The following is a 25,071-nucleotide window of genomic DNA, read 5'->3' as shown; positions in this document are numbered from 1 at the left end:
TTCCTTTGCCTTCTTTTATAATTAATTGGGAAGATAAATGGCTTGCTTTTATATATATATATATATATATATATATATATATATATATATATTTATTTTAACTTACCTCAAATATTTCAAAGCCTGCAATGTCCAGCACTCCTATGAAGAACTGTCTGGCCAGCCTGGTGTCCAGTGTCTTGTTAATCCGACTAACAAGCCACTTGAACATCCTATCATAAGTGGCTTTTGCCAGGGCACCAACTGCAAACACCACCTGTAGATGAAAAAAAAAAAACAACAACATTAATACCTATATGTAAACAGAAAACAGCAGAGTTGCAATATATTTTTGACCTCCCATATCTTGAAGATTAGGGCCTGACCTGACTGGTTCTTATTCTCAAATCTGCATCCCACCTATCAGATAGCTTTACTGACCCATAAGGTTCTATCGGGCAAGGACACCTTTCAGAATGTTTTCCTGAAGGGTGTCTGTGCCGGAAAATAGGCCCAGAAATTAGAGCCTATTGAGGGCATTCGGAATTCTGGACAACTCCGAACACACATCCTGAAACTGTCCGAAATTCCAGATGCATTGCTTGGCAGCCCAGGCCAGTGCCAGCATCTGGGCAAGGTCTGCCGGTTGCTAAATCTGGCACTTTATCTGTACTCATTCCTAATCAGGAGCGCATGGAGTTAAATGCAGAGCTGTTTTTTGACAGGGCTGGGACCATTGGTTCCCACCCCTGTCAATGACTCTTCTGGGTGGAGGCCACATTATGCCTCCACCCATTAACTATGACTCCATTTATGGTTTTTGAGGGTATTTCATAAGGAATCTATGCGGTTCTACTTGAAGACCACAGTGCTGGCTACATAAGAAGTATTTTGGAAAGCCAAACATGACCATAGAGGGAGCTTCACTGCGTTAAGTTTTTAAATTCTTCTCTTTCAATGGGGCTCTCAACTTCAAGGTGTAAAAATACCCTTATACTCACTTGTTCCACATTCTGACCTTTGGTCACATATTCATTGCCAACTTTCACTCTGGGGTGGAGCAAACCTTTAATAAGATCAGCTGAACTGATTCCCATAAGGTAGGCAGCCTTGTCAGCACCTGTACAGGGAGGCACAGAACAGTCAGATGTAACAAGAAGCAGACCAATGACTTCAGGTACAAGCAGTCAGCCCCTTGCTTCTTAAAGGGGGTCATACAGGCTTAGAAAAACATGGCTGCTTTCATCCACAAACAGCGCCTCTCCTCTCCTCAGTGGGTGTGTGGGAGGTTTTCAGCTCAGCACCACTAAAGTAAATGGAGCTGAATTGTATACACGAAACCTGGGGACAGGGGTGTTTTTGCACTGTTTTTGCAAAGAAGTAGCAGTGCTTTTTCTAATTCTGAATAACCCCTTTAAAGGAGAATTCAGAGCAGGGAGTGTTTTATGCCAAAGTGCCAGGGAGGAGGGGGAGAAAAGAAATACGCGCACTTACCTCCCTGTCTCCAGCCTTGATGCCCGTATACTGCAGCTCCGGTCCCCAGACACTTCCTGGTTAGACAGAGGACCTGGCACATGACACTCCTAGCCCACTCAGCTAGTCTGTAGCAGGGTCTCGCCTCGGCTGCTGATTGGCTGAAGAAGCAAGAGGAAGTGGCGGGGGACCGGAGCTGCGGTATACGGCCATCAGGGCTGGAGTTGGGGAGGAAAGTGCACGTTATTTATTTCATCCTCCCCATCACTGTGGCAAAAAAGCCCCCTGCCCAGAATTCTCCTTTAAAGGGAACCAATAAGCACGGTTGTGCAGATATGGTTCCCCCGTGTAACTTTACAAGGGGGAAAAAGATGTTTTATTCCACTGCGCAAGGCCGGGAGAGAGGCAGCAACTAGTCATCTAGACAAGGAATCCACCCGTGACTAGTCACTGCCCTCTGCTTGTTAACATACAGTCCGGGGATGATTGACAGACAGAGGCCACTAACAGGTCTGTCTCCCTGTCAATCATTCCCGCACTGCACGCTGACAGGCAGAGAGCTGTGACTAGTCACGGGCGGCACCCTGCCTAGATGACTAGTTGCTGCCCCTCTCCCGGCCATTTGTGGAGTAATAAAACATCTTTTTTTCTGCTGTAAAAGCAGACAACATACTTTTGATGAAAAGAACGGCCATTGTTTCAATTATTTCCGGCCGCTGACCATAGACATCAGTGCAATTTTCATTTAAAACAAAGACCATTGTTTTGAGTGCCAAATAACGGCCATTGTTTATACGTTGTGTGAACATAGCTTAAAACTATATAGGGGAACATATAGACACCTTTTCAGAGTTCATTGATTACTTCTAGGAAATAAGATCTAGAAACCATAAAGCTTTAGTGATAGGAGCGGACGGTGTACTCACTTTCAGTGCCGTCGGCCTCTGCTTGCTCCTCCCTCTGCTTCTGCTTGAACTTCATGTTCCCGAAATGCATGACAGCACCAACTATTTTATAGCTGGCTGTCTTCTCGTCCTGACTGAAGCCTAAAATATCCATGGCATGCTGTACGAGAGAGTACAAAGGAAACGCGTAAAATACTCCGGCCATATTTTTAAAAAACACCTGTGGGGTGAGATCATTTCTAGTCTTCTGGATCTTTATAAACACGTGATGTCACTTGTTAACATTTACGATTATGCACACAAGAAAAATGGTTCCCTACAGAGGGCACTCTGGCAAAAAAAAAAAAGCTGATGTCGGAAAGTTATACAGATTTGTATTTTACTTCTATTTAAAAATCTTAAGTCTTCCAGTACTTATCAGCTGCTGTATGTCATGCAGAAAGTGGTGTATTCTCTCCAGTCTGACAGAGTGCTCTCTGCTGCCACCTCTGTCCATGTCAGGAACTGTCCAGAGCAGCAGCAAATCCCCATAGAAAACCTCTCCTGCTCTGGATAGATGCAGCAGCAGAGAACACTGCATCAGACTGGAAAGAATACACCACTTCCTGTAGGACATACAGCAGATGATAAGTACTCAAAGACTGGAGATTTTTTTTTAAATAGAAGTAAATTCCAAATCTATAGAACTTTCTGAAGCCAGTTGATTTGAAAGATTTTTTGTTTTGTCAAAGTACCCCTTTAAGTAAATCTGCCCTGTATACTATATAAGATGGCACCAATACAAACAGCTATTTTGCAGATAAAGTTTCCGAAATGATTCACAACTGCAGCTTTAAGGACTGTAGATGATGGCATGTTTTTTAGTGCAGCAATACTAAGGTCACAATCTCTCTCTCCATATTATATATATATATATATATATATATATATATATATATATATATATATATATATATATATTGTGTGCGTGAGTGTGTGATAAGTCTCATGTTGCTGAACCAAGAAGCCACAATTTGAGCGTTGTTCCCTGGATGCTGCCTTCTACATTTCTTTCAGCTAATCTTATAATCCTTGTGTCTTAAGAGGAGGTAATTTCATATCTACTGTCTAGAGACGGATGAAACTCTGAGCGCTCGGCATTTGACTCCCGGTGGCTATAGGTTGTATTCATGTTCACCAGGCAGCCCCAGGGCTGCATCCATCTTCTCCAGCCACCGGGGGGGGGGGGGGGAATGCAGAGCATTCAAGGGGTGTGAGAACCTGAACCTTGTCTCCTGTCCTATATTCAATGCATACATAGTAATTATTCATGTCACATACATCAGTGGCCATTAGTTCTTCTCCATCATCTAGGTTGTCAACTGTTGTCACGCCTTGGGAGCAAAAGTGGTAATCGTAGGGGTTGGTGGAGAGCAAGAGCATATCTAGGGGAAAAAATGGAGATCAAACATAAACAATGGGTTAGATTCATATGCAAATAGATATCTATCTATCTATCTATCTATCTATCTATCTCCTATCTATCTATCTATATATATATATTATACGCAAACATTTAGACTTGCATTGCACAGATTGCACTGCAGGATAACTGGTGACTGAAGAAGTTGAATGCAGCCCTAAGGCTGCCTGGAAAACATGGATACAGTCATAGCCTATACGTTGTATCCATGTTTTCCAGGACTCTCTAGGGCTGCATCCAACTTCTCCAGCCACCGGTAATCAAATGCTGCACGCTCGGGTCCAGACATGGTGGTAGCACATTGGAGTATACAGGGGTATACACAGGACACATTTCCATTTTACCTTGAAGCTCTGGCTTCTTTCCAGACAGAATCTGGTAATAAATATGGTAACTTCTTTCCCCAGGCTGCTGGAATATCACTCTTGATTTTTCCAGGAGATCTTACATTAAAAAAAAGAAGACACAAAATAAGAAGTTTATAAAAACAAAAAATTACAGGTTAGGCTAGGTTCAACACTGCATTTTTACAGACTGTTCTTTTCATCCATTTATGCAAAAAAAAAGGTCTTGATTTGTTTTTCCATAGACTTCCATTATTAAAAAAATCAACCATGTTTTTGTGTAAGCTAAAAAAAAAAGCAGATGCGTTTTGAGCCTTTTTTTTTTTTTTTTTTTTTTAGGTCATGTTCACTCAACGTATGTTTTGTATAAATCATGGCCGTTGTTGCAATTTGCAACAATGGCCGTGATTAATACAAAACACACGTTCTATTTGAATGAATGGAATCCCAGCCAGAGCATATACACATAGTATACACTCTGGCCAGGATCCCATCCGGCCGCACAGAAAACGGACATGCCACTATTCATTGCTCCGGCTGCACGCTCCATTTTGTGCACTGTTGAATTCGGTTGCGGGTGCACAAGGGTGCACCCGCATCCGAGTTCAGCAGAAATTAATACCATCCGTCCGGTACTGGAGTAGCGGCTGGAAAAATCTTCAGTGATATACTTAGTGTTATACTTAATGTAAACCCGGCCTTATAATGGAAGTTAATGGAAAATTGGATCAAAATTGAGGCACCTAAATACATCAGTTTTTTTCATCCATTTTTTCCATTAAATGCAGTGTGAACCCAGCCTTATTCCCTTACATATCAAGGTTACCTTTGCCTACACATCTCTATTGCTATCTAGAATATTATTTTATAAACAGGAATATGAGAGGTAGAACTCCAAGACAGAATAAGGATCTTCTTTATTCAGCCATCAGTGTGCAATGTTTCTTTCTCCAGCCCTTTGCACAATGATGGCAGGATATAGAAGATGATCCTCATTTAAATCTAACTTGGTTTGTATTGGATTATTGCTGAGGGCCTAAGGAGTCAGATCTCTTTGGGACCATGAACCCAGTTTAAGCTATTAACCACCATTGTACAGTCTTGTTTGGGCTTAATAAAAACAACACATCATCCAAAATAGTCTTACTCTACGAAGGGACTTACAAATATCAATGTCGGCAGAAGAAAGCTTTCCGGTGGTTCCAAAATGGATTCGAATAAACTTCCCCTAAGAAAATAAAAGCGACAGTAAGAGGACATTTACACGTTCCGTGCACTCATCTCAGTAAATACGGACCATAAGCTACGGAACGGAGATGGGACTTACTGCACTATCATTCATTATGATGCCGGGAGCTCAGAAACTGTTCAAATCTTCACGCTACTGTACTGACAGAGTACTGCAGAGTATCAGTACAGTTGCTCGAAGATTTAAACAGTTTCGGTGCTTCCAGTATTATAATGAATGATGGTGCCGTGACTTCCATTTTCCTGTCTTTAGCACATTGTCTGTAAACAGATAGTAATTACGGAAGGTGTGAATGCCCCCTTTAATTATCACAAAGCATTATTTCAATATTGTTATAAATCCTAATAACTTACAAAGCGGGAGGAATTGTCGTTTCTTAGGGTCTTGGCGTTGCCAAATGACTCCATTGCTGGGTTAGCTTCTATGATTTGGTCTTCAAGCGTGCCCTAAAGAGGAAAGCAATGATAATACAGAGTCAGATCTATCTACAGGTCAAGATGGACAAAACATGTATGCTTACTTGCTTCAAAAGGGGCGGAAAAAAATCACTTGGTATCAGAAAATTATATAGATTTGTAATTTACTTCTCAAGTCTTCCAGTACTTATCAGCTGCTGTATGTCCTGCAGGAAGTGGTGCCTTCTTTCCAGTCTGACACAGTGCCCATGTCCATGTCAGGAACTGTCCAGAGCAGTAGAAAATTCCCATGGAAAACATCTCCTGCTCTGAACAGTTCCTGACATGGACAGAGGTGGCAGCAGAGAGCACTGTGTCAGATTTTTAAATAGAAGTAAATTACAAATCTGTACAACTGACACCAGCTGGTTTGAATTTTTACCGGAGTATCCCTTTAACAGCGCCTCTCAATTTGTCCCTAGTAAAAGCTGAAAGCAAGAAGTGGAAATATAGTATATTCTACCTATAACGTCTAAACTCCAGATCGATGAGCAGAAGTGGTGTCAGGTGCAGTATGTACTTACAATGTATATATACACTTACCCCGGTTTTGGTGGCAGGAGCTTGCTGAAAACAAAGAGACCATAGACAATGAATATAAAGATAACATAACGGCAATGGATAACAGGATGATTAAAGAGAACACCAAACCGCACAAAGCTCTCATGTAATAAAACAATAAAAGAGCAACAACAAAATAGTAAAGCAATGTATAAAGCCGCCACGAATGGGAAATGATAAATGTAATGAATAACACATCGCTAAACGCAAGAAGTAAAAACCATAAAGCAAAAACCAAAAAGCCAAGAAGGGAGTCATAAAGGGTTAAACAAGAAGCCCCCCCCCCCCCCCCATGGAAACTAAAGTATAAGGCAAAGCAAAAATAAAAAAAAGGGGTCAACCTGCTTAACAAATAGGAATAAAAGGGAAAATTCAATCAATTTCAAATCCAAATTAGACAAAGACGGAAGTGACGACAAAAATGGAAAAAAATTGGGATTTGCAAAAAAAATTACAAAAGTAGCTATAAAAAAAAAATAATAATAAAGCACTGAAAGAGAGATTGTTTCGGGTTTAATTTTAGTGGCTTTGGGAATAGAGAAGACAAGGATTAAAGGGGAACGTAAAGAGATTAATGGCCTCTGACTTCACCCCGTGTCCTTATAGTCTATGCCAGGGGTAGGGAACCTTGGCTCTCCAGCTGTTGCAAAACTACAACTCCCATCATGCCTGGACAGCCAAAGCTTTAGCAACAGCAAGAGAGACAAGGTTCCCAACCCCTGGTCTATAAGCTGCTGATAGGCCGGGAAAAGGATTATTGTCACACAAACTATATATACACAGTGAATTTGCTATGGTAAAAAATACCCTTATAACCTGGGACATAACTTCTAAAACTAGGTACCATAATCCCACCTAAACTCCTGTCTAGATAAACACATCAGTAAAGTGGAATATGGCCTAATAGCCTCATCCACTAAATCTACTGAAAATAGGAGGAGGTCTCAGCCCTGTAAGGGAAGGTTCACACTACGGAATCCGCGGTGATAAATTCCGGCGGATTCCGTCACTAGTACGTGCTCATGCCCGCTTGCCTCTCCGACATGCAGATTCTGCATTGTGCCGAAAGTCAATTCTTTTGGCAGATAGCGGAATCAGCCCGCCCATAGAATGGTGTCTATGGAGCTGGCGGAAAGGTGCGCGGCTGCTGATGGCTACTAGCGGCGGAATCCGGGAGTCGGGATAATAGGAAAATAAGCTGTATTTTTGTCTCTATATTATGCCCCAAAGGTCCCAGCACTTCTGCAGCTCTAGAGATGAGTACGAAGTTTTGTCAAGAGGAAAAAATGCTTTTAAATGTCAGTGTCAGAAAGTTATATAGATTTGTAAATCACTTCTCTTTAAAAAAAAAAAAAAAAACTCCAGCCCTCCAGTATTTATCAGCTGCTGGATGTCCTGCAGGAAGTGGTGTATTCTTTCTAGTCTGCTGCCACCTCTGTCCATGTCAGGAACTGTCCAGAGCAGGAGAGGTTTTCTATGGGGATTTGTTACTGTTCTGGACAGTTCCTGACATGGACAGAGGTGGCAGCAGACTGGAAAGAATACACAGCAGGACATACAGCAGCTGATAAATACTGGAAGACTAGAGAATTTTTTTTTAAATTTTTTTTTACAAATCTGTATAATTTTCAGACACCAGATATTTTTTTCTTTTTATTTCTCTGGGCTACCCCTTTAACTGATCCCAAATGCTCAGTATTTGACTCCCTGCGTCTGGAGAAGTTAGATGCCGCCATAGGACTGCCAGGAAAACATGCATAAAGCCTATGGCCTATGACTATATCCCCGTTTCCCAGGACTCCCTAGGGTGGCATCTAACTTCTCCAGCCACCGGTAATCAAATGGCAAGCGTTTGGGTTCATGGGTTTGGGTTACAGTTCAACACTGCTTATGACTTGAATGTCACTTATTGGACCCAGTACATGTCAGTCCTCCAGGGTTGCTGCACTACTGGAATTAGCTCTTAGCTTATTGTAAACCGAATGGATAAACAGTATTACTACTTCTGTTCCTAGGAAAGACTCATTCTCCTGTATCAACATGTATTATTGCTGGAAGAGAAGGATAGAAAAGGAGTAAGAAAAAAGCAAAAGCAAGAAAAAAAGAAGGGAAAAATGGCGAGGGAAGGGCTGCCACCACGAAGCTCAATCTTACGCTCTTCTTCCCGATCCCTTCCCCGAGGGCTGCCACAATAGCAAAGTACTGAATTACACGTTTCGTGTTAACAGTTTTGCCTGCGCCGGATTCTCCGCTTGGGGTAACAGAAATATGTGAGACGGTGAATGAAGGCAGAGTGATTAAAGGTACACAGTGTATACAACAGTACATACTGGTCACAAGGCAAAATAACAGCGACTATAGATTCTTCTGACCAGTGAGAGGCGCTCTTGCACAAATAGGGGAAATATATAAGGGTTACACTGAATGACAACTAAAAAGAGCAGGCGCTGGAACTCTGGAAGACATAAAGGAAACACTGCACATTTTACCCTCTTAAAATGCTCAAATTAAACTTTTAATATGATGCTGCCTTTGGAGAGAACATAACAAACAGGGTATTCTTACCTTTCTGCTCTCCCCCGGTGTCATCTTCAGGTCCCAGCTTCCACAATCGAGATGTTTTTTTCTGGGGGTGAAAGCCCGCTCAGCCAATCACTGACTGAGACAGGACAGCCCCGCGGCCAGTGATTGGATAAGCAGGCTGTCACTGCTGAGAAGCGTCCATCTTGGAAGTGGAGGCGGGATTGTTTAGCCGGGACCTGAAGATAATGTAGGAGAACACCGGGGGGAGAGCAGAAAGGTAAGAATAGGCTGTTGGTTATGTCCTCCCTAAAAACAGCAACATATTAGAAGCTTAATTTGAGCGGAATACCCTTTAAGGATGCCTCAAGGTGGCAGTACTCTTTTCCTCGCATTCTTTTTATATTTTTGTTTATTATTGATGCATTTATATAAGCTTGTTTTTTGCTGGAGTTATTTTTTATTTTTTTTGCTTGTGTCTTAGAATTTACAATTTAATACCGTACCTACACCTGTACATAAATTGCACGGGAATAAAATAAAGGCTATTTTCCGCACACGTTTTGTCAAGTTGTTTACTACTTTTTTTGCAAAAAAAAAAAAAAAAAAAAGAACTGCAGGATATTTATATTTGGTTATAGTATTAGATTTTTTTGATGGTATTATTTTGGAGTACATTGGCTGTTCCAGCTGGACGTTGGCTGATAGTTACAGCCGGTGGCGGTGAGAGCACAGTTCCTGCCCCCTCACCCTGTCATTGTATGGCGGTTGTAGGGAACAATCAACTGACCATGATTGGAAGGGGTCAAAAGGGCACCGTCATAAAAAAAAAAAAATTGACAGGAAGGTATCAAAAGTTCCTCCTCTAATCAGGAGAATGAGTCGGGGGATGCGCACGGCAGCTTATTTTACCCCCCGTCTCACAGTAATCTCCAACCACGCTGTTCCATTCTAAGGGCCCTATTACACAAGACGATTATCATGCAGAAAAACGTTATATCGTTCGAATTTAAACGATAATCGTTCAGTGGAATTGCAGGCAACGATCGAAAAATCATTCGTATGTCGTTGATCGCTGATTTAGATCTGAACCTAAAATTATCGTTAATCGTTCGCTGTAATTCCACATACGTTCGCTCAAGTTCCGCATTTGTTCACTACTCGTTCAGTGTAATTGCACATTGTTCATTGTTTTGCTGGGATCAGACGGAGTAAACGATCATAGCAACGAACGCAATAACGATCATAGTATCGATCGTAACTAACGACCATCGTCCTGTGTAATATGGTGAACGATTTCAGGTTAACGATATCGTTTTGCGATCGTTTATAGTTAGTCGTTAATCATTAAAAATCGCTCTGTGTAATAGGACCCTTAGTCTATGGGGGACGGAGGACGGAGATGACTGACAGCGCGGAAGTGAAGTAATTCAGTTCACTCTTCACATGGGGTAATATTCCTTTCATCCTTTTTTAACCCATGATTGACAAACAATCTAAAATCTAAAGGATAGAACACTGCAAAGAGTAAAAAAATAAAATACATAAAAATACAATTCTACATTGTGTCTATTAGCATCTTCCATGGAGTATCATACATTAGATGATAAATGCCACCAAGAGCTGTCAAGTTATCGGTATTTCTAGGTCCATGACTGCAGTATGGATATAACATGCTACTACAGGTATATAGCATGCTACTACAGCATGCCCAGGTATATAGCTATGCCCTCATACATATAAAGATAACAGTGCTAAATAAAGAGCGCTGGGTGGAATAGTGGTGCTATGATGACACGGTCTGTGTAGTGTTCTCGGACAATGAAGATAAACGCTCTATATCAGCTCTAACCCATTGTTCTGGAGTGATTCATTGCTATGAATAGCCCTCCTGGCATTGTGGTCCCAGATAACAATGGACAATGATAGCAGGACGGCCGGAGAAGGAGAACAGCCAGGCATTTTAATACCAGATCTCTGGTTTACCTAAATAGGCAATGGCTTGGTCAGAGATACCGCGGCTCTTACGCTTCTTAATATAGCGTTTCTATGCCTGTAATATATGTGTAAATCTACTCACGTAGCCATCTGGGTCTATTGTGTGAATGTTACTGTAAACCGAGCGGGAAGGGTAGTACAGTTTTGTCAATTGACTTCACGTTGACTATTCTGAAGACCAAACCGGTCTCTATATTCATACAAGGATAACTCCGCAAGTTTCCATATTACACATCATGAAATCTATTCCTGGGAATTAAAGGAGTTGCGCTCATCTCTAATCAAAATTTAAAGTATACCCGTCGTGACGTCTGGACCCGGCATGGCGTAACATTCATTTGTTGCCGGAAGTTCAGGTATCCATAGAGGCAACCCAGACGAGTCGGTATAGGTAAGTTCACACTGCGATTTTGCAGCCCGTTTAAAAGAGAAGTCTGTCTAATTTTTTTTAAAATGCCTGTCCCGGCTGATGGACTAGCCGAACAGCCAATCAGTGACTGGAGCAGCGTCCCACCACAATCACTGTTTGGCTGAGCGGCCAGTCCATCAGCCGGGTCGTGACATGTCAGCGCAGGAGATCCAAGAGCCTGATGGGGGTTCTGAAGCCAGTCCCGCCGCTCAGTAAGTTCCTACTCCTCGTCAAATTTCCCCCCTGCCCGCTGCCAGATTTTAAAAATAGCCGGACTAATCCTTTAATGGAAAAAATGGATGCAAAAACGGATGCAATTGTGTTCATTAATTTTTCCATTGACTTCCATTCCATTATAAAAAAAAGGATCAAAATGGGTATGTTAAAAGTAACCATTAAACGGACTGCAAAACATACTATGAACCCATCCTAGAGGGCGTGACCCCAACTGGATATGAATGTACCTGAACTTCAGGCGATAAATGGATTGCACCCTGTGCCGGGTCCAGACTTTGGACGCTTTGAGGTATACGTCACTATGAGGTATATGTCACTATAAAAAAAAAACTTTCGACATGTGAAAAGTCTTGATCGGTTGGCATTATTACCATCTAGGGGCACAAAGGTGGGCACTATTAGTATATGGTGCCTGGGGACTGCTTTTTGTGTGCACTAAGAAGGTAACTATTACTGTGTGCTGTAAAATGGGAGCAAATTTACTGTAATGAATGTTGCCAGTATATATTTTGGGGTATTATATGGCACTTCTTATTCAGGGATGCTGAAAGTCTTCAGGGGCGCTGTGTTAAGGCGGCCATACACCTTCAACAACAAACGTTCAGCCGTCAGTTATCTCTCTCACTGATCCTCCTCGTACACAGGATCACTCGGGTCAACCGGGTGTTCCTGTGTTCTCTATGGAGATAGAAATCTCTGGCTGAAGTTTACCTAAGTGCAGTTTATCTCTCCCAGAACAAAGGGGTCAGGCAGTGATTTTCGATCATCATTTGTTGATGGTCGTTTGGAAGAGCCCCATAAACTTTATACCTGTTGCAGGTACAGTTAACAAAATTCTACGGTGTGGGGTTGGGGGGCATTAACAAAGCAGATAAAGTTATAGGAGTAAAGGAAACAACAAAATAAGTGGAGGTAACATCAGGATGGGGAGTTTTAGAAATGATATAGTCTTATGCTCTGATCTTCTAAGACCATAACACCACCCTAGAAGAGGCCAGCGCTGATGCACTCTACACAATCCCTTCTGAACTGACTGAACTGTGTGATTGGTATTTCGGCACTGAGGCTCCGGTCGTGAATTATGTCTGTGGTCAAACTTTGGCATCATTTGGGGAAGACGTGTTTCAAGAAAATCCTAAAAACGCTACTGACTGCTGTAGATGCTTATAACTAAATACATGACACCCAGCATATAAGAAGCGTATATCTATACCTATATTATTATTATTATTACTTACGTGATCAGCATTGATTGGTTTTCACGATCTATAGGAAGGAAATAAAAAAAGAGGACAAGTTTATTGAAAGTAAAGTTATTTTTTTAGCTTCATGCATAAATCATTGTCTTTACTACCATTTATATAACTTTTCGCCCCCAATTCACCTTTAAAGGGACTGTATCGCCTAGATTTGTTTTTCCTGACTAGAGTCGGATACTAGGACATGTTCTTTTTTTCTAAGTGTAATTTTTTAAAATGTTTTCTATTCGGTACATTACTCTATTCGGGGGCTGCCATCTTGCCTCGCAGTTAACAGCATTTAGGGACATGCTTTATGGCAAGGCACAGATACCATTCCACATTCTATATGGAGGGGGAGGCTAAGCTGCTATTGTCTTTGCTATATCTTGCCTCACCATTAACTTTAATGCTGTAATATAATTTCAGGAACTGTCCAGATCAGTAGCAAATCCCCCATAAAAAACCTCTCCTGCTCTGGACAGTTCCTGACATGGACATAGGTGGCAGCAGAGAGCACTGTGTCAAAGGGGAATGAATACACCACTTCCTGCAGGACATCCAGCAGCTGATAAGTACTGGAAGACTTTTTTTAAATAGTAGTAAATTACAAATCTATATAACTTTCTGACACCTGTTGATTTAAAAAATGACTTTTTTAAATACCCCTTTAACATGTATTTATATATTCATCTGTAATAATTTCTTTGTGGGATATGATGTGTCTTTCCTACCTCCTAGTATGGAGAATCCTTTAATGCTCACATTTTTATATTTAGTCTTATAATACATGACAACGTCTGATAGTAACTGTGGGAGGGTGGGAGCAGAGATTTTAGGATTCTACATGACTCCTCTTTATTGTTACCAATATTACAAACACTTTGGGTCCATTTACACAGAAAGATTATCTGCCAAAGATTTGAAGCCAAAGCCAGGAATGGATTTGAAAAGAGGAGAAATTTCAGGCTTTCCTTTATGACCCGGTCTGTTTCTGGCTTTGGCTTCAAACCTTTGGCAGATAATCTGTCTGTGTAAATGGACCCTTACAAATATATATTATTAGATAGTGATTATATAATTCCTCCTACATTCGACCCCCCCCCCCTCATTATAATCAATCCTATTTCCTATACATAAGAGAAGATGGAATTCATCAATCCCATCCTACTCCTTTTCCTACAGATGTCCTATAGATACTCACTTCGCACCATGTCGTTGTAGGCGTTATCAGCAATGGAGTAGATGTGCGGTGGGGCCTCGGATCGTCTCTTGCCTCTGTAAGCGGCTACGACGGTGGCTGTGTAGACAGGAAGCCATTTGTATGGATTCACAGTTACACAGAAGAGCCCGGAGTAGGTCTGAGAAAGAAGAAGAAAAAAAAAAAACTTGAACTATGCAACAGCTGTGCTCATAAACTACAAAGTGCCCACAGATCACTTCCAAGAACCTCAATAGTTTTTTCCATGGTTAATTAAATGAAATATCTACCATGTTCGGATATCATCTGTCAGAAAACAGGTTGAAACAAGCATTCTCTCTCTCTCTTTTTTTTTTTTTTACAAGTTGCCAAATAAAGACTCTTTAATGCCGATACAGTAAGTTACACGACTGTTCGACGTTACCTGGAATTGCTATATTTTAGGATACATTACCTTTATTTTCTTATGTTGCTGAAACGGCTTTTATTACCAGGCCCTGTAGTCATGATATCTCGGCACTGTGTCCCTATTGTTTTACAAAGTCTGAGTAATGGGAAAATTATTTAAAAAAAAAAAAATAATTTGAATAGTATTTGTCTCTGAAGGGGTACTCCAGTAAAAAAAAAAATGTATGTATATATATATATATATATATATATATATATATAAAATTTATTTTTTTTTATCATTTTTTTTTATTTCTATTTTTCAAATTAATTGTCACAGAGTTATATACAATTGTAATTTACTTCTATTTAAAAATCTCCAGTCTTCCAGTACTAATCAGCTGCTGTACATCCTGCAGGAAGTGGTGTATTCTTTCCAGTCTCTGTGCTCTCTGCTGCCACCTCTGTCCATGTCTGGAACTGTCCAGAGCAGTAGCAAATCCCTATAGAAAACCTCTACTACTCTGGACAGTTCCTGACATGGACAGAGGTGGCAGCAGAGAGCACTGTATCAGACTGGAAAGAATACTCCCCTTCCTGCAGGGCATACAGCAGCTGATAAGTACTGGAAGACTTAAGATTTTTTTTTTTTTAAATAAAAGTAAATGACAAATCAGTTGATTTGAAAGAAAAGAAATTGCCGGAGTACCCTCAGATGGTCGTTTTCTGGACGACAAAGGCTGAATGAATGCTCGCTCTATGGCCCAATCTGGGATTTTCTTATTCAACAAAATGTACCTGACAATGACCAACAAAAAACACTCAGGTCATGAAATAGTCTGATTCAGCCTTCTGTATGTCCAGTGTATGACCAACTTTGACTACTTGTAAGTTTGGGTTTGCAAAACCCTAAACACTTAGCATTTGACTCCCGGTGGCTGCAGAAGATAGATGCAGCCCTAGGGCCATAGGCTGTAGCCATGTTTTCCAGACAGCCATAGGGCTGCATCCATCTTCTTTATTCACTGGGAATCACGAACCCAAACTTGCTGTAAGTTCGCTCATCTCTACTCAAAAGGGACTTGTCAGAGCTGAATATTAGAAAAGAAAAAAAAATCTATTCCCTTACATAGATCATCCAATTGGCATAGCGACGTCTCAGATTGGAAAGGACTGAAGCCTCATTGAGGTGAGTTAGCATTGCCATGTCTTCAATCATGTCAAATTTCGGAGGGTTCATCTGCTGAATGTCGTCTTCCTTCACAACTAGAGTCTGAAAGAAGACAAGGATGAGAGTCGGCGTACGACAGGGATTGTTATGGTTTCATTCAATTATTTCAATCAGGTTTTTATTATTAATAGTGTTGGCCGAGAACGAACATGCTTGAGTAACAAACCCCATTGGGAGACCAAACGGGAGCATATAACCAGGTGCCCCTTGCTCGGCAAAGCAGAGAATGTCAGATTAACCTATTCAATTTTTTTGTTCTAATTTTTGTATATATTTTACCCCTTGAAGGGAGGTTTAAAAAAAAAAAAAAGAAAATACAAAAATTCAAATGAAAAAAATGGCAACACACATTAGAACTCCGTTGGTATGCCGGCAATTGTAATTGTGCTTGACCAAGCATGGTAGCCTAACACTAGTTATAGTACACCCTATATACACACACATGTAGGCATGTCCCCTGGTACCCTGGGGATAGGCCTGCACTCCATCATTTCCTGGACATTGTTATTGCCTATGAGAGTTCTGTAGTAATGCAATAAAATGTTCTGTACCAATGCAATATACAAATGCAATAAAGCACACCTTGCTATACTGTTCATGTAAGAAAAACAGAAAGGAGGGAAGGATATGGGTATCTAGTAAGTCCACCCCATGAAAGGGTTAAAAAAATAAACAGATAACTACACATAAAATTGTGTAATTCCTAGACTTAGGGCCCTATTACACGGGACGATTATCGTGCGAAAAATCGTTATATTGTTCGAATTTAAACAATATTCGTTCTGTTTAATTGCAGGCAACGATTGAAAAATCGTTCAAATGTCGTTGATCTAGATCTGAACCTAAAATTATTATTAATCAGTTTAGACCATCTATTAGTTCGGGTGCATCTTTGGTGCATGGTGGAGCTTCTTAAGCCATACCTTTTATGCAAAAAATGGATGAAAAAACTGATGCATTTGTGTGCATTGATCCGTTTTTCCTTTGATTTCCATTATAAATAACGGATCAAAAAAATGGATCAAAAGGCATGTTTTTTTTAGCGTACACAAAAATTTTGTCGGTCACGTTTTTGTGTATGCTAAAAAAACTGATGCGTTTTGATCCTTTTTTTTTTTAATAATGGAAGTCAATGGAAAAAAACTGATCAAAACAGATACATACATATGCATAAATTTTTTCCATTAGTTTTTTTTTGCATAAAACAGATGAAAAAAACTAATTGCAAAAACGCACTTTCACAAGGGCCAATTATCAGATTACTGAGCGTTTCTAGGAACGCTTGCTGCCGATAATCGGGCCTTATGAAATATAACAATTAGATAATACATACCCTTTTGTCTTTTGTTTCCACTGTGACTTTGCCACCAGTGGAATCCTTTATTTCTACTTCGATGTAGGCTTCCTTTTCATCTGGAATAAAGGCCTTCTTCTTACCTACAGCATAAAAAGGGAATGTAGGAGATGCTAGGCTGTTTCAATAGTCTATACATCTAGGCAGATACAATAATATGTATAGGGCATTGGGAAGACTTAATCACTATGGGCATTCCTCCGTTAGGGACCATGTGTAATTGTATTTTCCATATGTTACTCCATTAAAGGGGTTATCCAGAGCTACAAAAACATGGCCACTTTCTTCCCGAGACAGCACTGCTCGTCTCCAGTTTGGGTGCAGGTTCTGTAATTCAGTTCCATTGAAGTTAATGGAACTTAACCGCAAACCACACCTGAACTGGAGACAAGAGTCGTGTTGTCTCTGGAAGAACTTGGCCTTGTTTTTGTAGCGCTGGATAACCCCTTTAATTCTCTAATTCTGTAACCTACTACAATAGGCACATACAAATGAGAAAATTATCAGTATTCATTTACCATCAAACGGGATCGTGTGTAGCTTCAAGAGCTCAGTATCACTTTTCCGCAAATAATCGGCGGCCTCCCCAAACTCGGACATATCCAGGAGCGACATGATGGACAAGTTCTGGAGGTAAGAAAGGCAGCAGAAACAGGAAGATCAGGGATGTTCCTCACCCCTAAAAAGAGAGAAGGAAAAAAAATGTGAACAAGTTCTATCAAAAACAAAAAGTCAAGATAAACGGTCTGATTCCACATACAAGACGACGAACAGGAAACACATCAAAAACTGTTCTATACGTGGCATTTCAATAGAAGACAACAAATGGTTCTTGACTACTGCCCAATCCAATGGTTTTCAGCACAACATCATTGTTTGTGGTAATCTCAGGATCGTGTGCTAGAACAGAGAACACTTCATGCACTAAGGGTCCCAAAAGTTTTCGCCTCCCTTCTTTAAAGAGGTTAGAAAAACATGTCCGATTTCTTTCAGAAGCAACATCGCACTTGATTTCTTTGTAGGCTCCATTCACATCAATGGAACTCCATTGAAAAGAGTCATTCTTTTTGTGGAAGAAAGCGGCAATGTTTTGTTTTTGTTTTTTTATCCTGGATAACCCCTATAACATTGTATTTTCTCTTCAAAATACCAGCATCTAAAGTTGATGAATTTACCTCGGCATACAATTTTAAAAATTCCCTCTTTATGGACATTGCATGGCCAAACCCAACAATAAGAAGGACTCTTTTCGCCCTTCTATTCAAGTACAATGTAAGTTCGCCCGGTAGAGATGAGCGAACCACGAGTACACTTGGGTTCGTCCAAACCCGAACGTGCAGCATTTGATTACCGGTGGCTAAAGAAGTTGGATGTGACACTAAGGAGTTCTGGAGAACAAGCATACAGCCTATGGCTGTATCCAGGTTTTCCATGACTCCCTAGGGCCACATCCTACTTCTTCAGCCACCGGTAATCAAATGCTGCACGTTCGGGTTTGGACGAACCCAAGAGGGCTCAAAATTTGCTCATCGCTACTAGCCAGACATTGGGGGTTAAAAATTCCCAATTCTGGCTAGAAGTTATCTATGGCCATTTTCGACTTTTACTAAAAAGCAGAACAATACTAGGCTACCACACCAAAATCCCACATGGAACATCTAAAACAAGCAGCTGTTGGCACTGAGGTTAATGGCAACACTATGTCACGGTAATCCAGCACAACAAAAACATTGTTTTAAACAGTGAGCTACTTGAGGCCCATCCATGACCTCAGCCTCTTGACATGGTCCTGGCTATGTAACCTAATCCTCCACTCACCGGCCAAACAAGTAGTGCCTAAGGTTAAACTCATTGTTTATGTCCACTACAGCATGTGCCCTGACCTTCATCCCGAGTGTGAAAGAACATACAATGTGCCCTATGCCTTTACCGCAACAGGTGCCCATGACCCCACTCCCCCGCCCCCCCATCCATATGATGTGCATTATGGTATAGCACAGCCAAAACAATCCCACTCAGTTGTCTTCCCGTTGAGTTTTTAGTTACAGGCTAATTTACTCAGTCGTACATTATTTCAGAGTACGTGTAAAGAGCCTTCATGCTTATAGACAGATGCTATACTAATGTGTTCACCATCCTATGGAAGTGATGGGATGGCTTTTGCATTGGTCACCATGCTATGTTATTAGAAGACGGCCATATTAACTCTTTTTTAGGTTTTACATCTCTATTTCTACATTTTCATATTCAGACAATAAGAAAATGGTGGCACACTCCATTGGACGTCATATTATGGAGGGGGTCGCTGCTGGAGGCATTGCTTCTAGGCAAGAAATATCCAGTAGGATGGTGCCATACTGAGCACAACAATACACACCATCTCTGCCACCTATTTGAGGCATAAAACTGTGTGTATATATATATATATATATATACACACACATAATGATATAGGTATGTTTTTTTAGCACAACTGAAGCATGCTCAAGTCCGATTGTTCAGCATTCGATTACCGGTGGATGAAGAAGTTGGATGCAGCCCTAGGGAGTCCTGGAAAACATGGATACATAGGCCATAGGACTATGGGACTTGAGCATGCTCCATCTGCGCTCATCTCTAATGTTTATAGGTAATGGTATCCATTATAAAAATAATTGGTATAATTTTGGCGACCATTTGGAGAATACCCCTTTAAAGAGTTGTCCCCCTTACAGAATGACATCTGATCAATGTTGTTGATTTACTAAAGCGGGATAGAAATCCGCCTCCCTGCGATTATATTTAGTATATTGTATATATAGTATATGACATTTAGACATAGGACGTTACTAGTCAGCGCCGGCGTCTCTTCTATGAATCCTCACGGAAATTTCTTTCAAAAAAATTAAACTAAATTAAAACAAATTCTGAATCAATTGGGAAAAATGAATCGACACTCACTAATTTTCTAACCATATGACTAGTCTGTATATGCATGTGTTTGTGGACAGAGACTAATGATGTCTGTGACTATATAAGCAGCGGACAATAAAGTGTGTATGATGCACAATAATAACTATACGCCCAAAATAAAAGTACAGTCTGACTACATAAACGTAAGAGTTATTACATAGTGTCATCATATACATCACCCATATAACACAGACATCATCTCACGGTGATTAGTATGGGTATAAGGTAGATGAAAGTTATATGGCTTCCGGTATTAATGGAGCCATGGCTGATTTAATGGATTCATTATGAAATGCTATAGTGTTATGCCGGATGCCATTGACTTATAATGAGGGATTAGGTTTCTGTCTTGTATCTTTTTTTTCTTTTTTCCTTTTTTACAAAGTCCCATCGTAATGAGACTATAGGAAGCATCAGGTTTCCACTGATTTTAGGCGGCTAGAGTTGTGAATTACTCATTCCAGTAAAAAAAATCTACAAAAATTTGCTGACCAATTATAAGTCAATGAGATCATCCACAAAACATATTCGTCATTTCAGTCCCTGGTTTAAAAAAAGAAAAAAAAGTGGAAGCAATGGACTCATATACAAATGTAAGAGTCCGTTTCAATGTGAACAGTGGCATAATAAAAAGCAATTGAAAAATAATATCGACATAAATAATACATAATCACTAGATCTAGAAAGTAATGATAAAATAAATATAATAAAAATAAATATAACAACTAAAAATAATAATAAATAAAAAAAAATTATAAAAAATAAACATAATAAAAAAATAATAAAATAAAAGATGTTACAGCATAATATAAAATATCTCACACTGCTGTAAGGACAGGCTCCAGTTCCATCCAGAAACAGATTAGTTATGGCACAGAGTGTTGCAAATAGTAATACTGGTTCATACACATTAGGCATTCGTAGCCGACGTTAGCTATGGTACAGATGTGACTAACACTGTAAAAGTAAAAATTGTAAATTAGATTCTAGAATGTAAAAAAAAAAATGTCAAAAATGTCAAAAATTCAGACAGAAAAATGCTTCCATAATCCTAGTAATCTGAGTTGCATCGCTATAATGTATAAAGAAATTGGTAATCCCTGTGGCAGAGAACTAAACCCAGTAAAACGAATAGAAAATGTTAGAGAAGTGCCATATGTGAGCGTCTTGGGCATTAGACGCCCAGTCTTATCCATGTCAGACGCTGGGAATAGGCCGGTACTGGTTAGTGGATGTGGAGGCCGATCACAAGACGACTTGGGAGTTAGTAGACTTCACACAGACAAGCACACTGCTACCAACCTTGGCTACAGGACCGAGAGGCTGCGGGAAAGATACTCTGAAGCCTCTTTTTATTGTGTGGCTGAAGGTCACGGCAGAGGGCAGATATGTGAGAAATTCCCATGTGTCAGATACATACAGCTCCATTGGCCCCTCGGCTCAGACGGACACAAAAGGCAAACTCCCAACCTTATCACTGCTTAGGGAGGTTATTTTTACCTCTGAAATTGTCATTGGGGAGGAGGGGGGGAGACTTTACAGCAGCTACCGCATTGAGTGACTGCTTCATGGCTCAGTATAGGACATGCACACACTTTCATTTTATATTGTTACCGTGTGGCGGTGAGGCACATGTCACTGATGGAACTCAACACAACCGTTCTAGGGATAGAGGGGTATAAAGAATTCTTTATGGTTTTTTTTGCATCTTTTCATGGCTTTACTAATGACAAAAATAGTTCTATTTGTTAGAGATGAACTTTCGGCATTTGAATACCGGTGGTTGAAGAAGTTGGATGCAGCCCTAGGGAGTCCTGGAAAATATGGATACGGCCATAGGCCTATAACTGTATCCATCAGACTCCAGCATGATCATCTCTAATATTTGTCTTCTCTTACATATAAACCAACTTATTATGAAGACACTTAAAGCGAGTGTACATTGCTGTTTTTTTTTTATTACTTTATTTGATCAGCGCCGGTGCGGAGATGTTAGTGGCGTGGTCCTTTTTTTTTTTTTTTTAAACTCAGGCACTCGCCCTCCAGTGTGACAATATCCTCTCCCCTCTGTGACGCGGCTCCATCAATTCTAATAGAAAAGACCAGCGCCGAGCACAGGAACCCGGCATACCCCCGCTGGCACTGATCGATTGAAGTAAAAAAAAAAAAAAAAAAAAAAAAAAACAGCATTCTACCTGTCTACCTGCTTTAAAAGGACAACTTGAGAATTTTTAATTTTTTTTTTTTTTTTTTTTTTGCTAATACATAAAAAATGATATTTTAGTCTAAATAACATGTAGAACAGATGAAACAATGAGAAACAGCTGAATATGTGATATTATAAGTTACTGTAGAGTATAGCAATCAGCATGTGGAGTATAATGGATAGTAACTGCATAAACCTGAATAAAGCAGCAGCGGTTTGCGGATAAAGAATGAAGATGCAGATCTCCATAATGCAGTAGCGTAGTACAACAGGCTGCTGTCAGAGGTCTGTGTGGTCACATGACAGCAATGGGGAGGGGTGTGTGTTTAGCATGGACCAATCAGGAAGTGAGAATCACAGAGCTGTACAGGAGGACAGTGACAGTAACTTTATAAAAAGCAGTGTGAATGGCTGAGTGCAGGCACATTATAGCAGCAGTGTGTATAGCTGAGTGTGAGTGCAGGCACATTATAGCAGCAGTGTGTATAGCTGAGTGTGAGTGCAGGCACATTATAGTAGCAGTGTGTATAGCTGAGTGTAAGTGCAGGCACATTATAGTAGCAGTGTGTATAGCTGAGTGTGAGTGCAGGCACATTATAGCAGCAGTGTGTATAGCTGAGTGTGAGTGCAGGCACATTATAGTAGCAGTGTGTATAGCTGAGTGTAAGTGCAGGCACATTATAGTAGCAGTGTGTATAGCTGAGTGTAAGTGCAGGCACATTATAGCAGGAATGGAGAGGATGGAAAACACAAGGGCTGACAGAGACTGCAGGGAGCATAAAGGAATGAGCAGGGTATATGTGGGCACATAAATGCAGCGCTCTCTGTCTAGGGAGAGAGGGGTTACAGCTATGGAGAAATTACCTCCATAGTCCTGTCCCCTGATGCAAGCCCCAGCCTAAAGTGGATCAGCTATGATTTGGAAGTTGAGGGAGACTTCCTGGGTCAGAGTACAGGGCTGTAGACCACACTATGCAGGCCATGCCCCTCCTCCACTCACCCGCCCACCCAGTACAGGGAGCTCTTAAAGCGAAGCAATGTTCTTAAACCAAGTTACAATTTTGAAAAACTGTGAGCTCTTAATCCAAGTTACTCTTAAACCAAGGTACCACTTGTATATGCAAATGTAAAAAAAATATACAGTTTATTTATTAAAGCTATACTACAAAGTAACATACCTTTATTAAACCAATGTATTAGCAAAAAAATTTAAAAAAATTCTCAAGACTAACCCTTTAATGGTTGTAACCACCCCTGGGGACTTAAGGTGCTTAGTTTCTACTAAAGAGAAAGAATTTTTTTTTTTACAAAATAGTCACAAACATAAAACTGCCAGGCAACGTAACACTTAATATGACTTTGTTCTTTTTGTAAAGGGTAGGTCCACATTTGCAGTCTTTTCTTTTTTTATTGCTCAATGCATCTAAAATAAAATATGAAGCAGCGTTTTAAAGTCGTCATTAAAAATAGCTCCTGTCCTAGCAGCAATGTATGTTGTGGCCTCTCTCCGCAGTCACACTCTGTTCCATCATTTAGCTCCTAATGTAAAGAATAGCCGAGCGGGATCAGAGTGTCCGGGATTTGTTTGCAGCATGTAACCATGGAGGGACGCAGGTCTGCAGAGGAGCGGAAATAAACATTGGGCTATTTTGAAGAAATACCATTTGCAAAGATGGATCTATTTTTATGCCGTGTTTAGTCAATGTCCATAAACACTTGGATACGACGGACCATGTGTGTAGGGAAAAATTACAATAGGGAGGAGAGTGCACGCTGAGGAACGCCCAATATCAAAGCTTCTTCAGGTGCCGCGGCATTACTTACATGCTTTCATGATCAGCTATGCAAACTGGTTGTAGAGGTGTAAATACTAGAGATGTGCTGGAGTCTGATCGTTCGGCATTGGATTACCGGTGGCTGAAGAAGTTGGATGCTGCCCTAGGAAGTCTGGGAAAACATGGAGACAGCCATAGGCTTACATGAATTAATCCTGATACTATTCCTATATATGTGAATCTCCCCCTGGTCTGTAACATGGTGCCTGCAGACACATTCCCTTTGATGTTAAGAGAAAGGAAAAAAATTTTTAAGTGGGTCAAAAAAATTTCCCAGAGTACTGAAAATAAAAAGTATCTCTTAAAGGGGTTATCCAGCGCTAGAGACAGCGCCATTCTTGTCTACAGTTCCAGTGCAGTTTGCAATTAAGCTCCATTCACTTCAATAGAACAGAGTTACAGAACCTGTACCCAAACTGGAGACAAGAGTGGTGCTGTGTCTGGAAGAAAGTGGCCATGTTTTTGCAGCGCTGGATAAACCCCCTTTAAAGGGGTGTTAGGTTGAAGAATTAGAGAATTAAAGGGCAACTCTGATGAAAAATTACTTTTTGCAAATCAACTGGTGTCAGAAAGTTATACAGATTTGTAATTTACTTCTATTTAAAAATCTCCAGTGTTCCAGTACTTATAAGCTGCTGCATGTCCTGCAGGAAGTTGTGTATTCTTTCCAGTCTGACACAGTGCTCTCTGCTGCCACCTCTGTCCATGTCAGGAACTGTCCAGAGCAGCAGCAAAAATTAATTTAAGACACTGTCTTATTTTCAGCCCTCCAGGAGTTGCATCTATGGATGCTTCTGAGCGGTGGCTGAAGTGGGGGAATATTCCTGCATCCTTTACACCAGGGGTAGGGAACCTTGGCTCTCTAGCTTTTGGAAAAATACAACTCCCTTCATGCATGGACATTTGCTGTCCAAGCATGATGGGAGTTGTAGTTTTGCAACAGCTGGAGAGCTTAAACCATTGCACAGCTCCCTAACCAGTCTACTCAGCAGGTGTCAAGGCTTAAAGGGAATTGGATGTGACAGATACCATACAGTGTCATCCATCACCCACAGGACCTCACAGTAAAAAAAAA

The 25,071-nt window shown here is 40.6% G+C and overlaps 1 protein-coding gene across 2 annotated transcripts in view; it reads right to left on the bottom strand.

Annotated features, from left to right (window-relative positions):
* MYH7B (myosin heavy chain 7B) overlaps positions 1 to 21,383 on the bottom strand; it is a 44,809-nt gene extending 23,426 nt beyond the window's left edge. The window contains exons 1-15 of one of the 2 annotated variants that reach the window (XM_069953332.1): positions 21,258 to 21,383; positions 17,522 to 17,682; positions 16,983 to 17,086; positions 15,548 to 15,691; positions 14,035 to 14,191; positions 12,831 to 12,858; positions 8,583 to 8,679; positions 6,411 to 6,434; positions 5,766 to 5,858; positions 5,328 to 5,391; positions 4,164 to 4,262; positions 3,678 to 3,781; positions 2,379 to 2,517; positions 981 to 1,099; positions 107 to 256 (exon numbers count right to left, since the gene is read on the bottom strand). In XM_069953332.1, the coding sequence (XP_069809433.1) occupies positions 107 to 256; positions 981 to 1,099; positions 2,379 to 2,517; positions 3,678 to 3,781; positions 4,164 to 4,262; positions 5,328 to 5,391; positions 5,766 to 5,858; positions 6,411 to 6,434; positions 8,583 to 8,679; positions 12,831 to 12,858; positions 14,035 to 14,191; positions 15,548 to 15,691; positions 16,983 to 17,086; positions 17,522 to 17,618 (1,419 nt within the window). In that variant the 5' untranslated portion in view covers positions 17,619 to 17,682; positions 21,258 to 21,383. Of the gene's footprint in view, positions 1 to 106; positions 257 to 980; positions 1,100 to 2,378; positions 2,518 to 3,677; positions 3,782 to 4,163; positions 4,263 to 5,327; positions 5,392 to 5,765; positions 5,859 to 6,410; positions 6,435 to 8,582; positions 8,680 to 12,830; positions 12,859 to 14,034; positions 14,192 to 15,547; positions 15,692 to 16,982; positions 17,087 to 17,521; positions 17,683 to 20,777; positions 20,901 to 21,257 lie in introns of those variants that run through there. The other variant, XM_069953333.1, reaches the window with a different exon arrangement.
* Positions 21,384 to 25,071: the final 3,688 nt, after the last annotated feature.

Source organism: Dendropsophus ebraccatus, chromosome 14 (assembly GCF_027789765.1).
Source record: "Dendropsophus ebraccatus isolate aDenEbr1 chromosome 14, aDenEbr1.pat, whole genome shotgun sequence".
Lineage (NCBI taxonomy): Eukaryota > Metazoa > Chordata > Amphibia > Anura > Hylidae > Dendropsophus > Dendropsophus ebraccatus.
Note: the sequence above shows the minus strand (reverse complement) of the source record. Positions and strands in the feature narration are given on the sequence as shown.